Source organism: Prenolepis imparis, unplaced genomic scaffold (genome assembly GCF_030444845.1).
Source record: "Prenolepis imparis isolate NDT839.2.m4 unplaced genomic scaffold, iyPreImpa1.0 SCAF_140, whole genome shotgun sequence".
Lineage (NCBI taxonomy): Eukaryota > Metazoa > Arthropoda > Insecta > Hymenoptera > Formicidae > Prenolepis > Prenolepis imparis.
This window is the reverse complement of record NW_028141298.1, coordinates 71819-87105: the sequence shown is the minus strand read 5'-3', so window position 1 is coordinate 87105 and position 15287 is coordinate 71819. Positions and strand designations below refer to the sequence as shown.

Sequence of the window (15287 nt, the reverse complement as noted above, 5' to 3'; positions counted from 1 at the left end):
ACCAGAGTCCTAAGTATTTAATACTCTGCCCCAGCTGGACGGGGATGCCGTCCACGATAACATGGGCCCCTGGTGGCTTCCCCCGAGAACCATTATGAAAATAAATGGCCTCGGTTTTATGGGGAGCCACCTTAAGGCCCAAACCCTTAATAGAGCGCACCACACAGGCCACCGCCAGGTCCGCCATTCTCTTCGCGTCCCCCCAGTTATTCCCCCCGGCCAGAACTATAGTGTCGTCTGCATAGCAGACTACACTACAGCCGGGGGGAGGGTAGAACGGAGCACACTGTCGTATGTGATGTCCCACAGCAGTGGGCCCAAAACTGACCCCTGTGGGACACAACACGACACCGCCCTTCCGCGTTGAGTACCGGTTTTATCCCGGTACTCCAGGCTTCTGTCTCGGAAGTAGGCCTTTACGACCTCCACGAGGTATAGAGGGGCGCCATGATCTATGAGGGCGCCCCTCACCTTTCCCCGGGGCAGAGTGTTAAACGCGTTAGTGATATCCAACGCGATGGCTATCACCACCCTGCCCACGCTAGTTTCGGACTCCACGAGATGGCGGACGCGTAAAATCGCGTCCGTTGTTGACCTGTTCTCGCGGAATCCGAACTGTTCCTCGTGGAGGTTCGGCCCCACTTCCCTCATCTGCCTGACGAGTCGGTCGCTATAATTCGCTCAAAGAGCTTACCGACCTCATCGAGCAGGCAGATGGGCCTGTACGCGGAAGGCGCTCCATCCGTTCTGCCCCCTTTAGGGATAAGAACCAGATAGGCCTTACCCCAGACTGGGGGAACTCCCCTGCTTTTAAGCAGTCCGTATACAGCCGCTTGATCGGCTCCGACAGGTGCGTCAAGGCATATAGCCAGACCCTCCCGGGAATGCCATCTGGCCCCGGGGCTTTGTTACCCCGGGCTCTGAGCCTCTTGGCAATTCCGGCCAACTCGACACTGGACACCTCATACTCCTCCTCCCACGCGACGGGTTCCCTTATATATAACTCTGGAACCCTATCGCACTGTGGGAAGAGGGTCGACAATATGTTATCTAACACATCTGTGTCCAGTGCCTTCGTCACAGGGGGCGTCCATCTTCGCAGTTTCTTCATCACTGCTTTGTATGGACGCCCCCAAGGGTCCGCATTGAGGTCCTGGAGTTGCTCGTCCCAGAACCTCGCCATTGTCTTTCTGATGGCGGCGCTCAGAGCATTACGTGATATCCTGTAGTGCTCGAGCGCCTCTGCCATGCCCTCGTCGTTATCGCCGAGGCCGCGCCTCCTCATTCTCTTAAAGCTGGCTTGGACGGAGGTGCGTCTGAGATCCGTAATTTCCTCCGTCCACCAGTACGCCGCTCTCTGCGGCCTCGGCTTGGCTCGGGGCATTGAGATATCGCAAGCATCCCTTACTGTTTCCCCGAGCCATGCCACCTGGTCCTCAATCCCTTGCGGTGCCTCTGCACCGGGCCAGGTGGCTGAGAGCATGGCTGCCACCAGCCTGTCGGAGTCCAATTTGGCTAGGGCCCACCTTTTAAGTAGGTCCCCCCCTTGGGCGCGGTTTAGCACCCCTCGGCGGGTGATGTCCACCCTCATCCGAATATATAAATGATCGGAGAGGGTCTCTTCGTCCATCACCCGCCAGTCACTAATCCTGTCCGCCGCAGAGGGAGCCCATGTTAAGTCAATAATGGACTCCCCCTGCGGCCTGACTAGGGTGCTGCTCGACCCCTGGTTGACAATGCAGAGGCCGAGAACCGCTGCCCAATCCTCCAAGACCCTGCCTTTATGGTACGCTCGCCGGGAACCCCAGTGCGCCGATTTGGCATTGAAGTCCCCGGCGACCACAATGGGTTCGGGGAGTCTCCTCTGTACGATGAGTGATATCTCATCGAGGATATCCCCGAACGTGGCAGAGTCAACGCTGGGGGGGATGTAGCATCCTACTACCCACAGTGGGCCCCATTCCACGGCTGTATACGCTCGCCCGCTTCCAACTCTTATACATGGGGGGGGGAGTCTATCACTCTCCTCCATGTAATCGCGACCGAGCCCGTATCATTACTTGCCCAACACGGATGGTCCGGTGGGACCCGATACGGCTCGGCCGTGATTCCAATCCCACATTTCCACTGCGCCAGGGTGTGCAGGAAAAGATCCTGAGCCCTGGCACAGTGGTTGAGATTCGCCTGGAGGAGGCCTATTTTCTTCGTCATTATAGACGTTGTTTAGGCCTCCTCCATGACCACCTCTACCAGCTCATTCTCATGAGCTGGGGGAGTGTCGACTCCCACCTTTCTTCACCTGTTTAGAGGCGCCCCTTTCCCTTCGCTTTCGCTGGGGTTTGGGCGCCTCTTTTTGTAGTCCTTGAGTGAGCCCGAGGGAGGTCAGACCATCCCAGGAACCCCCCTTGGCTCCTCCTCTCTCTTCTCCCTGCGAACACTGAGCGGTCCCGGGGGAGGTCCAACCATCCCCGGAGCCCCCCCTGGTTCCTCCTCTCTTCCTTCCGACCGCTGCTCTTGGCAGCCGTTCCTCTCTTCTTCGCGTGGCAGCTTTCGCTGCCAACGCGATGATTAGCTGGCAAGCCAGCCTCTACACATAAGACGCATCGCGTCTTTTCCTTGCATGCATTGGCCTTGTGGCCGGGGGAGCCGCAGTTGTAGCAGCAGCCACTTCTATCAATTGGGCTGCTGCACTGCCCTTAACATGCCCTTTCTCCATGCAACGGAAGCATTGGAGAGGGCGCGCTTTAAGGGGCTCCACCCCGGCCACTACCCATCCTACTTTGACCTTGCCCACCGCGGCTACCTTGACCGCAGCCGCGACTGGGCATTGAAGCCAGAGTGTGCCCATGGCCCCCTTGTTAAAGCGGATTTGTCCCGCCTTAATTTCGGAGGCCTGGCACCCTCCTATCTTCGCCACCTCCGCCTTCACCTCTTCCACGGTGGCCGATTCGTCGAGTCCGTGTAACCTTATTTCACCCCTCTTGCAGGGGGGGTCACACGGACCCCCTCTTTCCCTTCCAACGCCTCTCTAAGCTTCTGCGCAAAGAGATCCGCCTTTTGCGCTTTGCCTTCACCGGGGATCTCGTAGAGAATAGCCCCGGTGGCTGCTCTGCGGGCCTTCACGTCCTTGATGCCCAGCTCTTCAAGGTCCACCTTTTGGCGAGCCAAAGATATTGTCTCACCATATAGACCCTCGGGGCATGTGATCGTGATCGCCGCCGTCCGTGGAACTCTTCGCGCCCTCCTCGCGGCAACAGTCTTCGGGCCAGCCTTCCCCATAACCCTTTGACTCAGAGAGGGGGAGGCCTTCGGGGCCTTGCTGCCGTTTGCAGAGGAGGGTAATTTGGGCTGTGATGTTGTAGCCCTTATCTTCCTCGCCTCCTTCCTCCCCACTATCTTTACCCAGGGTGACTCCTGGGGGTCCAAAGGCTGCGGGAGTGGAGGGGGATTTTTGGCGGCGGTGGGTACTGCAGTTTGGGCTATTGGTTTGTGCTCAACCCTGCCCTGCTCCTTGACCTTAGAACTGCCACCCTTCTGGGTGGGGTTCTTATTCTTCCCCTTTTTCCCGGCACCTGTCCCAGGGACCGGTCCCTTCGGGGGCTCGGCGTACTGGCAACTGGTGTCCGGAGGGGTCTTCCGGCTCGGAGGAGGTCTCACCAAGGGCGCTTTAGTGCCCTTCTTCAGCTTCTCCCTCTTGTCCAGGAGGCTCTGGATTTCGATGTTAGTTCATCGAACTTCTTCACCTCCTCATCCGTAATCCCTGGAGGATAATCCTCCAGCCTCTTGGCGACTCCCTTTACAGGGGGTTTTATGGCTGGAGCTTGTATGATGACCTCCTCCATGTCAACCTCCATCTCCATTATTGGCGGGGGTGGAGGGATATTCCCCTTTTTTGCACTGGAGTTATCTTCAGTGCGTGGCGGTATCGTGGGTGGAAACCGGGGTTTTCTCCCGGGTACGATGCCCTCTCCTTCCCTAAGGCGCTTAGTTTCGCCTTTAAGCATCAGAACCTCCGATCTTAGGATCCTGTTCTGCTGCTTCAGACTCTCCACCTCGCTTTCCCCTTCCCGATCTGGGGCTACGGGTATGGCCGCCATGTTCGTGGCAGCCAGAGCGGTTAGCGCAGCCTGGAGATAACAGGCCGCTTCTGAAACCTCCTTCCTCATTGTACCCTTCAGGTTCTTACTGAGGATGGCCCACTTTTTGAGGACTGTTACGTTTTCCAGTCCTCGGGCCGCAACATCGGTGGTCGGAGATTGGTGGATCTCATCCGCGAAATCGGCTACCTTTTGGTCAAGCCGTGACCAGGCCTGACAATGATTCATCGGCGTCGTGGGATCCAGCATGGACCTTTCCTCTCGAAGCTCCTTTTTGGCCAATTGAACTTGTCTCTTGGCCTTGAGCCTCTTAAAGCCGCTCGTGGTGACAGGGTGCCCCTGCTTTCTTTTTTTAGGGAGGGGTTCTTCCTCCGTATTTGGGACGTATACGTCCTCCTCCGTGGTGGTGATGACATCCACGAGTTCTTCGTGCTCCACTTCTCTGTCCGAGTTCCCATAGTTGGGTTCTCGCGAAGGTCCGCTACGAGGCACTATCTCCTCCTTTCTAATCAGGACCGATACCGGCCTGATGTCCTTGAAGTTAATCTTGGAGGACTTGGATCCCGGCTTGGAACATTTGGCCTCTTCCTCCCCCTTGCTCATGCTCCTTGTCTTGGTGTTTGTTTCGTTGCTGTTCATTTTTGTTTGTTCCCACTCCCTGCGGAGGCTCGACCGGCCGGCGTATCTCCCACCGGCCAGGGGACGACCCGAAACATGACCGGAATCGCCCCCCAAACCGGTGCCCCGGTGACTCCCGGGGGGCCGGCTTATGCCACGGGCCGGGGGGATACCGCACCCCCGGCACAGGACTCCGAGCCCCTTACTCCCCCATGAGGGATTTGACTCTTCCATGGGGTTTCGGGGGTCCCCCGCCTCCGACAACGGGGGCACCTCCGCAGGTGACGCCACTCGGGGGGCCCCACGGACGCTTCGGACAGGGTCGCCGCTCCCCGGCCCTGCCCTACACGCCGTGGCGACCAGCCGTCCCTCCGCCGGTTACATCACTTCCGGCGAATGGGACAACACTTCTCCCGGCCGGCCGGTTCGGAAGGCGAAACGGTCCCGACCGGCCAGGAGTGCATACTCTCACCGCTGGGCCCCGCCTCGGAAACGTTCGAGCGGCCCCAGCGGCAGACCCGCGTGGCACCCTCCGGGCAATGCCCCTTGAGTAACCCCTCCGGAGAAAGCCCCTCGGGTAACCACGCGTGGCCTACTCCGCCGTCCCGGCCCGAGCTCGGAATATGTCCGAGTGGCCCGGGAACGGCAGCCCCAGGGACGCTGGGACGGGGACCCAGGCTACCCAGCCTGGAGACCCCCAACCAGCACCCTGGGGCTCTACTCTCGTCGCCGGGCCCCGCCTCGGAAACGTCCGAGCGGCCCCGGCGACCGACCGCCGTGACTCCCTCCGGGCAATTCCCCTTGGGTAAACCCTCCGGGCAAGGCCCCTCGGGTAGTCACGGCTGGTCTCCTCCCCCTGCGGCCCCCGCCGCCGAAAAAAAAAGAAAAAAAAATCCGCCCCGCGACCCCGGAGGAACACCCCCGGGAATAACCCCGAAAATACCCCCCCCCCCCGAGACACAGGACAGAACCCCGGCGGCCGAGGCCGCAGACTGCATGGCGGGAGGACAAGCGCCGAAGCGCCGTGCAATGTCCTCTCCTAACGGTGCCATGCCACCGGGCATTTGAATTCCGGGCCGCCATCCCTTACCACATACGAGCCGAAGCTCTAACGGGGAAGTGGGCCCCGTCCCCCCGGACTGAAAGAAGCTCTCCCAGTCCGAGAGGAGTCCCCCGAAAACGGAGGGACGAGTGTACCCCATAACACGGGGTACGGACCACTCTTGGCACCCCTCGCAAGGTTGTCCCCTTGCGAAGGGTGGGCCCCCCCACCACGCCAAGGTGGTGGTCCACGGGGGGGTCCCAGGACAGACTCCTGGGGTACCCCGTGTATAGAATTTATCCACGCGGAGATGCGTCCATCGGTATGCTGTACAGCTTGTCTTCTACCTTCTAGGTAGTTCTTGAACCACAGGATGACTGATTTGGAGAAATTTAATCTTCTCAATTTGTTGAGCAGCTTGCCATGGCTCACCCGATCAAATGCCTTCGAAAAATCGAAGAGAACAAACACTGTCACCATCCACTCATCTATGGCACGTCTCATGTCATCCGTGATGCGGAGGACAGCAGTCTGTGTGCTATACCTTTTCGGTAGGCAGATTGATAATTGTCAAACAAGTTATTGGTCTCAAGATATGCCGCAATCTGATCGAATACAATCCGCTCGAGCGCCTTGGACAGGGTGCAAAGTAACGATATCGGCCGAAAGTCGGTAACAGAAGTGGGAGACTTCATTTTGGGAAGAGGTGTGATCAACGCCGATTTCCAAAGCTCCGGATATTGCGAGCTTTGCAATACAAAGTTGAACAGTTTTAAGAGGTAGGGGATTAGAGCAGGAAGTGCTATTTTAAGGCATTTCGTGGAAATATTGTCTATGTCCATAGATTCAGACCTACCCTTGAATATAGCTTCTGTTAGAATTCTAGGTGAGATGTCCGCAAAAAAGAAGCTGTTATCATCCCGCCCCATATCCAGAGCTCCAGAACAATAATTCGAATCACAGGAGTCAGCCTCAGTGACGGATGAAGTCGACAGGACAAAAGCAGTGTTAAGCTCGTCAAGATCGAGATGGCAGCAATAGTTCCTTTAAGATGAACTCACAAGTCCGAGGCGCTTCAGTTCACTCCACGTTGAAATTGTGTCTCTCCTTTGAGAAAAAGCGGATTAATAATATCTCTCCTTGGCATCCTGAATGAGAGACTGAACTTTGTTTCGCAGTTGTTTGAAAATTTTGTAAAGCTCGGGTTTCCTGCGCCAGAGAGAGAGAGAGAGAGAGAGAGAGAGAGAAAGCATTATTTATTATGCGCTCTGGGACACGTCCCCTCAAGCGCGAGAAATTACATAACTTACAAAATTAATAAAACAAAAATATAACAAAAACGAAAATTGACAATAAAATAAAATAAAATAAAATAAAATAGAATAAAATGAAATAATCAGTACAAGAGATTACAATAGGAATTAAATCAGTAGGTTGTTAATAAGTTATTACCGTGCCGCCGCCTCGTTTAATAAATAAAATTTCTGCTTGAAATCAGTCGCAGTGCGAGCCTCTCGTATGGTCCGGGGAAGACCGCGTAGACGTCGGAGTCCACTCCAGATCTCACTTGCCTTGTCAATGTTATTGAAGTAGCACAGGTAGTAATCTCGCTTGGCCGTGCGTATCAGATTCTGCGTCTCATTTCGTAGCGCCTTGTACCGATCATAGTTTTGGTCATTTCTCCTTCTCCGCCATGTTCTTCTCGCCAAATCTCTCCGTCTCATTGCCATGCGTATGTCGTCCGTCAGCCACAGGAGCAGGCAGTTTCCTGTAACGTCGCTTCATCAGTGGTGCGTGAGTATTTAGCACTCTCAATAGATTTGAATTGAGGATCTCATCCAAGCTGTCAGAGATCAGCAAGCTTGACCAATCCGTGTTCTCCATGTCAGAGAGAAATGCAGCCCTATCGAAACTACGCCATCCTCTGCAGACAACATATCTGTTCTGCCGACGCTCCACTCTGACATCATATTTTAAGTAGATGTGGTCATGGGCAGACAGAAAGGCAATTTCATGCTGTCCAAACTCGATGAGCTTGTCCGAATCGTCGATAATAGCCAAGTCCAGGAGTGTGCTGGAATTTCTCAAATGATGTGTTGGACCAGATGGTACAAGATAGAGATTTGAAGCTGTTATAAAAGTACTTAGTTGTTGGCTTTCGAATGTGCATCGCTGCATGTCTGCATTGAAATCCCCCAAGATGATTGAGTGTTTAAAGCTCGTTTGAAGCTCCAGGAATATTTCAAAGAACTCATTAAGATATCCTATGTTAGGAGCTCGATATATCACTGCCATCAGTAGTTTAGAAGCATACTTGAATAGTATCTCAGCAATGATATATTCCGGTCTATAAGCCGGAAAATCGGTCGAACTCCCAAGGATATTGGCGCAAAGCACATCCGATAAGTAAAAGGCTACTCCACCCCCAGCTCTGCCCCTCCTGTCACACCTGTGGAGGACATATCCAGGCAGTCTGATCATATTGTCCATAATTTCAGGCCGAAGCCATGACTCGGACAGACATATTACATGAAAATCATTGTTCAGGAAGAAGAACTTGAACTCTTCAAAGTGTGCCCAGAGTGATTGGCAGTTCACATGACAGATTTTCAGGCCGTTGTCATAGATCGTCGATTTATCCATAGTTAATGTTGGTTATCTTGTCTCTGATTTTCCGACGAAGGATGGGGCACCTCGCATTGTCCACAGCTGAGTGAACCAGGTCTTCGTTTCCGGTTCCTCGCTGTTGCCCACAATTGAAGCATGTTGGTGGATGCTCTCTCGATTTACAGTTCCTCATCTCGTGCTCCCTCGCGTAGTGCCCGCACGAGGGTTTCGACGAACAGTTTTTGGCTATATGGCCAAACTTGAGACATCTGTAACATTGCAGTATTCTAACATAATCCGCAATAGGACACGCCGTCATAATAAATTAAAAAGAGAGAGAGAGAGAGAGAGAGAGAGAGAGAGAGAGAGAGAGAGAGAGAGAGAGAGAGAGCTTCATTTATTCAGCGCTCTGGGACACGTCCTCTCAAGCGCACTGACATTACAGAAAAAATATACATAGTATCAATGAATCAATTTGTACACATACATTTATGATATTTCCATATAGTAGTTAATTGTAGTAGAGAGACAGACAGCCCACAATTTAGTAATCTTATTGTTGAGGTATGCCAGAGAAGAAAATCCCATGCAAGCATGAATCAATTCATAGTCAAGATAGACCAAGTAAATGCGCATAGAGCCCCTGCTTAAAGACAGTTAGCGATCCCGCCTCCCGAACTGATGGAGGCAGGCCATTCCACAACCTGATGGACGAAACTCTGAAAGATCGCTTAAACAATTCTGTTCTACACTGCGGTTGCTTTATAGAGTCTAAGGGAGCTATGGTCAGTCGCTCCGAGTCAAGAACCCTGAAGGAGAGGCCTGAGTAAAGAAATTCCGGCTGTCTTGACCTTAATACATTCAATAGCAAGCACCCCACAAAGTACGACCTGCATGAATCTATCTTAAGCCAGCGAAGCCTCTTATAATACGGCGTAATATGGGCGTCTGCTCTCACATTAAAGATGAATCTTATGCAAGCATTTAATGCCATGTAAAGTTTCTTATCGTGTTCTGCATTCATATCCGTAAAGACCACACATCCATAATCAAGGTGAGGCTGTATCAGTGAGGTGATTAGTCTAATTCGAAGAGCTTCGGAGAATAAGTGCTTGCACAATTTTAACTGGTAAAGAATTGAATGTGCCTTGCCCGCCATTCTTGTGACCTGCTTCTCCCACGAAAGAGTGTTGGTGATCGTCACTCCAAGATACTTCACAGATGTAGAGAACTCAATTATAGATTTGTCCACCTTTATTCCAGGAACAACATTTAAGTCAATGACATTGATGAATCTTGAGGTGCCCAAAATAATTGCTTGCGTCTTATCAGTATTCAGACAGAGCCCACTAGCAATAGTCCAGTCAACAATATCTTTTATATCTTCATTCCAGGGACCCGGACCGGACCGAAATCGGAACCGATAACCGTTTTAGAATCCATTTTTGTACTCGAACCGGACCGTAACCGTATCGAAATTTTGGATTGTCTAAAATACCGGAACCGATATCGGATCAATAAAATATTTTTTCGATTTTCGGTTTTTTTAGGTTTCTTTTCGGTTTCTAGTTTCTAGTTTCTATTGTGTTCAACATTCGAGATAAGCCTTGTGTGCCGAGCGCATACGTAAACGGCTTCTTCCTTATGCGCGTTACCCCTTCCCTTTCCACACACTTTGGTAGTGTGGCAGCACTGGCAGCGTCTCGAATAGTCTCGAAACTGGCATCACAGGTTAGGTCTTCACATGTTCAGTCGTAATGAGCTAATAACTAATAAGAAACGCGTAGAAGTCAGAACGTCAGAACTCAACAGTTAAAACTTTAGTATCAAAAGATTTCTATTACTGTGTTTATTTTTATTTATAATCATGGGCAGAAAATGTACAAGCAAAGTTCATAAAAATTTTATCTATGATAAAGTGAAAGATGTTTCAAAATGTATCTTTTGTGAATCATTACTAAAGGTAGGTTATGTTATAAATTATAAATATATTAACTAAATGTGATTCTTAAATTCGGCCTAAGAGCCAAGCACGAAAATTAATTCTAATTTTTCGGAACGATATCTCTTGGTTTGAGATTACTAAGTTCCATCAAATTAATAATCCTCGAATTTTTACAACGGGAAAATAGGCGAGAAAAATATAGGTCCGAAAAGTCGCTGAAGCGGGAATTGAACCCGCGTCTTTCGCTTGCCGGGCGACTGCTCTTACCACTAAGCTATTCAGACCCTTTCGATCCTATATTTTTCATTTGCCTTATAGTGGATGTCAGTAAATAGCGCCATGAATTCGGCCGAGACGCAAATCTAAATTAAGAAATATTTTTATCGGCTCTCAGTATTTAATAACTAAATGTGATTCTTAAATTCGGCCTAAGAGCCAAGCACGAAAATTAATTCTAATTTTTCGGAACGGTATCTCTTGGTTTGAGATTACTAAGTTCCATCAAATTAATAATCCTCGAATTTTTACAACGGGAAAATAGGCGAGAAAAATATAGGTCCGAAAAGTCGCTGAAGCGGGAATTGAATCCGCGTCTTTCGCTTGCCGGGCGACTGCTCTTATCACTAAGCTATTCAGACCCTTTCGATCCTATATTTTTCATTTGTCTTATAGTGGATGTTAGTAAATAGCGCCATGAATTCGGCCGAGATGCAAATCTAAATTAAGAAATATTTTTATCGAAAAATTAGAATTAATTTTCGTGCTTGGCTCTTAGGCTGAATTTAAGAATCACATTTAGTTATTAAATACTGAGAGCCGATAAAAATATTTCTTAATTTATAAATATATATTAGTTTAATCTGTTTAATATATATTATAATATATTGTTGCGTCTCCCGGACGCCTCGTGCAATCCTCCCGAGATATCTCACTCACACAAGCACTCTCACTCGCGCGCGAAATAAATCAAGACACGGTTGTGAACAGATTGGTGTTTAATGGAGTAACGACCCTTTGAGATACAAATAGAAGAAGTACAATTAATATTGGGAAATTAGTCAGAGGTCTCGTAACGTCAAAACGGTATGACAGCTAGACCAAGACTGACATGGCGAAGGAAAACAAAAGTAACCCGGGGGTTGTTTATCAACAACCTTCTTGACGACGATCTCCCGGAAACGTATAGGGGATGATCTTGAAATGTAGATCTGAGAATGAGGATGCAGATCCGAAGGGGCGCAACAATATATACATATATATATATATTATAATATATATTAGTTAAGTATATATTAATTTTTTAGCCGATTTTCTTACACATAACCTTAAAAATTATCGTTAATTAATAATTAATATGCCTCATTTATTTCTTATTGTAAAATTTAAAATTTATATTTTTTAAGGGTAAGCATGGAACAAATTTAAAAAAACATTTAATACGTTCCCACGAATTTAAAGAAAATGATTTTATCGAAGTTTCAAGTACATGCAAGGAAAGCAGAATTATGTTACAAAAAAGCCAAGAAAAACAACAGCAATTAACTGAAATGAAAATGATAAAATTGCAAGCTACTAAAACGGATCTCGAAAATAATTATGTAGAATTGGTCACGGTTAATGGAAGACCATTTAGTATTTTGAACGATTCTGGATTTCAAAAAATTATAAATCCAATTAAGTGCGCGATAGAAGACAAATATAAACAAAAGTTTTCTATTTCATCTGAATCGATACAAAAGAAAATTTTTTTTTTTGAAAGAAGCTACTAAAATAAGGAAAGAAATATCTGAAGAAATATAGAATAATCTGATTTCGATTAAAGTTGATGCCGTTACTAGATTAGATAGATCATTTTTAGGAATTAATATACAATACATCAAAAATGCAAAAATTATATTAAGAACTCTGGCACTAAAGGAACTAAAAGAAAAACACACAGATAATTTATATATATATATATATATGTTCTAATTTTATATTCTTTTATTTTTTTATAATCATTTAGATTTTCAACTTTTATATTCTCAGATTTTTAATCTTGCAGGTGAATATTTAAGAACAATTATTAAAAATGTTTGTTTGTCATTCAATATATCATTGGATCAAATATATACTATAACCACGGATAACGGTGCAAATATGTTAAAAGCAGTACGGATATTATCTTCGGAATGTGGAGATTGTAATTGTAATGTAGAAATTCTAAAAGAAGATGAAAAAAATTATGATGATAATTTCAATACACATTTAGAATTAAATGAAAATGAAGATGATAACGAACATGATAAAACAGATTGTGATTTAAACGTTCTCGAAGAAATAGAAACTGGCGATATAGAACTTAATTTTCAAAGCAACATTTTAACAGGTAACACATTTTTAAATTAATAATTATTATTTAAAATTTTAATTGTTCAAAAAAATGATCGTCTATTAAATACTTACATTTCATGTTTTTTTAATCCTTACAAAATCTTTTAAAATAATTTTATTCCGATAAATAAGTAAAAACTTTATATCTTTTTTGTCATATTCTACATAGTTAATAGTTAATAATGTTAATATCCAATATCAAAAATTGTAGGAATTAGATGTGCAGCTCACACATTACAACTTGCAATAGATGATGCGTTTAAAAAAACAAAAGCTGTATCATGTTTAATATCAAAAGCCAGAAATGTAATAAAAAAGCTTAGAACACAAACGTTTATATATTTAATAAAGAAACAAAATTTAAAGAAACCTATAATTGACTGTCCAACCCGTTGGTGTTCTACTGTAAATATGCTTGAAAGTTTATTATTGTTAAAAGATTATTGTGAAGAACTATCGGTCACAAAATTTCAAAATTTTACGACATTAAAGGTTGATGAATGCATGAAAATTAAAGAAATATGTGCAACACTACAACCATAAAAAATTGGTACAAAGAAACTGCAAGCAGAGCAATTAACTCTCAGTGAATTTTTTGGCACTTGGTATGAAATAAAAATAGCAACAAAAGCAGTACATAATTCTTTTGCTGCACTCATTTTAGAGCAAATCACGAGAACAAAATCTAGAGGACAAAATCTATTGAATAATGATTGTTGCGGAATAATTATTCGGAGCAAAAAGGAGTTTATAACTATTAATTTATAATTTGCAGAATCTCCTACGGTTGTTTTGAAACCGAGGGTGACTTTACCACCACAAGAGGCTCTCTCGACTTCTCACATACATTGGCTCGCTTCCCGCGTGTTAGATGTAAATAGAGCTGTTCATTGCCTTATATGGGCATATACTTCGAGTCTTAGATTTGATTGGTTCACACACTAGGAATCGTGACAAGTAGGTGAGGATCGAGGGCCTCGTGGTCGATACCACCCCCGAAGTCAGTCAGTCTGACGATAGCGCGTAACTTGTACGGTCTCTGTGAGCCGAATTGACAATTTACAATTAGAGAAAATATAACGGAGCTCAACTCGAGTTCAGTGTACATCTATTTTATCTATTATAATGATGTATTATTATCAGCTGTTTTCATGGCTCCTAGATATAAAATCTTGCTAGAGAAAGCACAAATAGAGAGAGCTAAAAATCATTTAAAACATGTTTGGATCAAAATGCTATCGATACAAAATTGCGATGAAAATTTGAACTTAAATGATAGAAATTCTCCTTCGACCTCAAGCGGAACAGATTCCACATGTGACGAATTAGAAAACCTCAAATTAAAAGAACGACAACGTGATATAACAAATTCATATTTGTTATCATCGAAAAAACAGGATTCGTATCTTCAGTTACGATGACTTGAAACATATGATATCGAACAAAAGAGAGAGAGAGAGAATTAGTAGATAAACAAATATATTACAGTTTTTGGAAGAAAAGAGAAAGTATCAACCTGAATTATATAAATTAGCAATTGTTGTCCTATCTGTACCTGCAACTCAAGTTAGTGTAGAACGACTGTTTTCTGGACTGAGATATATTTTATCTCCATTAAGAACTAACATTAACGATAAAATTTTAGAAGACCAGTTGCTTGTTAGAGCTAACAGAATATTCTCCTGTAAAGATGAAACGTATGTTATGTTTTATTTTCTCTTTTGTTATTATTATATTATATATAAAAATCTTATATATCAAAGGCCTTTTTTCTTTTTTTTTCTCGCTGTGGAAACCTTCAGAAGGTACCCTTGCCCCCCGGGTAGAGAGCAAGGGTTATGTGGGATTCCTTCTCCTCGCCCCAGGGAGAACCGGAGTTTCCCTGTGGCGAGGCACAGAAGGGGACCGCACTAAAACCACAGCGGGTGTCCTTCCCGGGTGTTTAGGTAGGGAGCGCGGAGGATGCTGGTTGCCCATGCCGACTCCGCGTCCCCCCGCCTTTCCGTCTCGGGGGAAGACCGCAGGAGCAGCCTTCCCCTCCGCCATCGTGCGGACTCCGCGGTTGCAACGCAGGGCGACACCAACCTCACGCTGCGCCCTCCCAGAGAGTTTGGGGGGCGGGGTCGCGGCTCGAGTATTCCCGCTCGAGCCGCGGCCCCCCGCCTCCAGGGCTGTCGCTCCCTCCGCTCCCCGAAGGGGACGCGGATTCGGCGGTCAGCCCTGGAGGCCCGCTTCAGATGACCCCCCTCAGAAGGAAAGAGGTCATCTCTACAGCGGGAGAGCCCCCGCACCGGTGCACTAGGCTCCCGGTACGAGGGCTCCCTTCGCTGCATCTCGTCCGTGAGGGGAGGCGCGCGCCTACCCGGATGCCGGGCCCGAAGCCCCGACCCCCGAGCGCGCCCGCCCCCCCCAGGCCCCACCGGTTGCCGCTCCCACCGCCTCTCTGGGGATTAGGCCTCGGCGACAACCGAGGGGGTTGCCCGTTCGGGGGCCGGGGAGAGGAGACCGCGCCCTAAGGCGCGGCCACCTTAGCCCAACCCCCGATTTCCCGAGAGATCACCGGGGGGGATCTGGAGACTTAAGTGTCTCCGTCTCCCCCCCCGGT

General features: G+C 47.5%; 1 protein-coding gene and 1 pseudogene across 1 annotated transcript; one reads left to right on the top strand and one right to left on the bottom strand.

The window, feature by feature from the left end:
- Positions 1–371: 371 nt before the first annotated feature.
- On the bottom strand, positions 372–2211 carry LOC145947776 (uncharacterized; the record flags this gene model as incomplete). Its single annotated transcript, XM_083057552.1, has 3 exons — positions 2065–2211; positions 785–1864; positions 372–651 (listed from the first exon to the last, which is right to left on the bottom strand). Coding segments are annotated over exons 1-3 (1507 nt in total), but the record flags the coding sequence as incomplete, so codon positions are not given.
- Positions 2212–9071: 6860 nt separating this feature from the next.
- LOC145947775 (uncharacterized) lies at positions 9072–14596 on the top strand (annotated as a pseudogene).
- Positions 14597–15287: the final 691 nt, after the last annotated feature.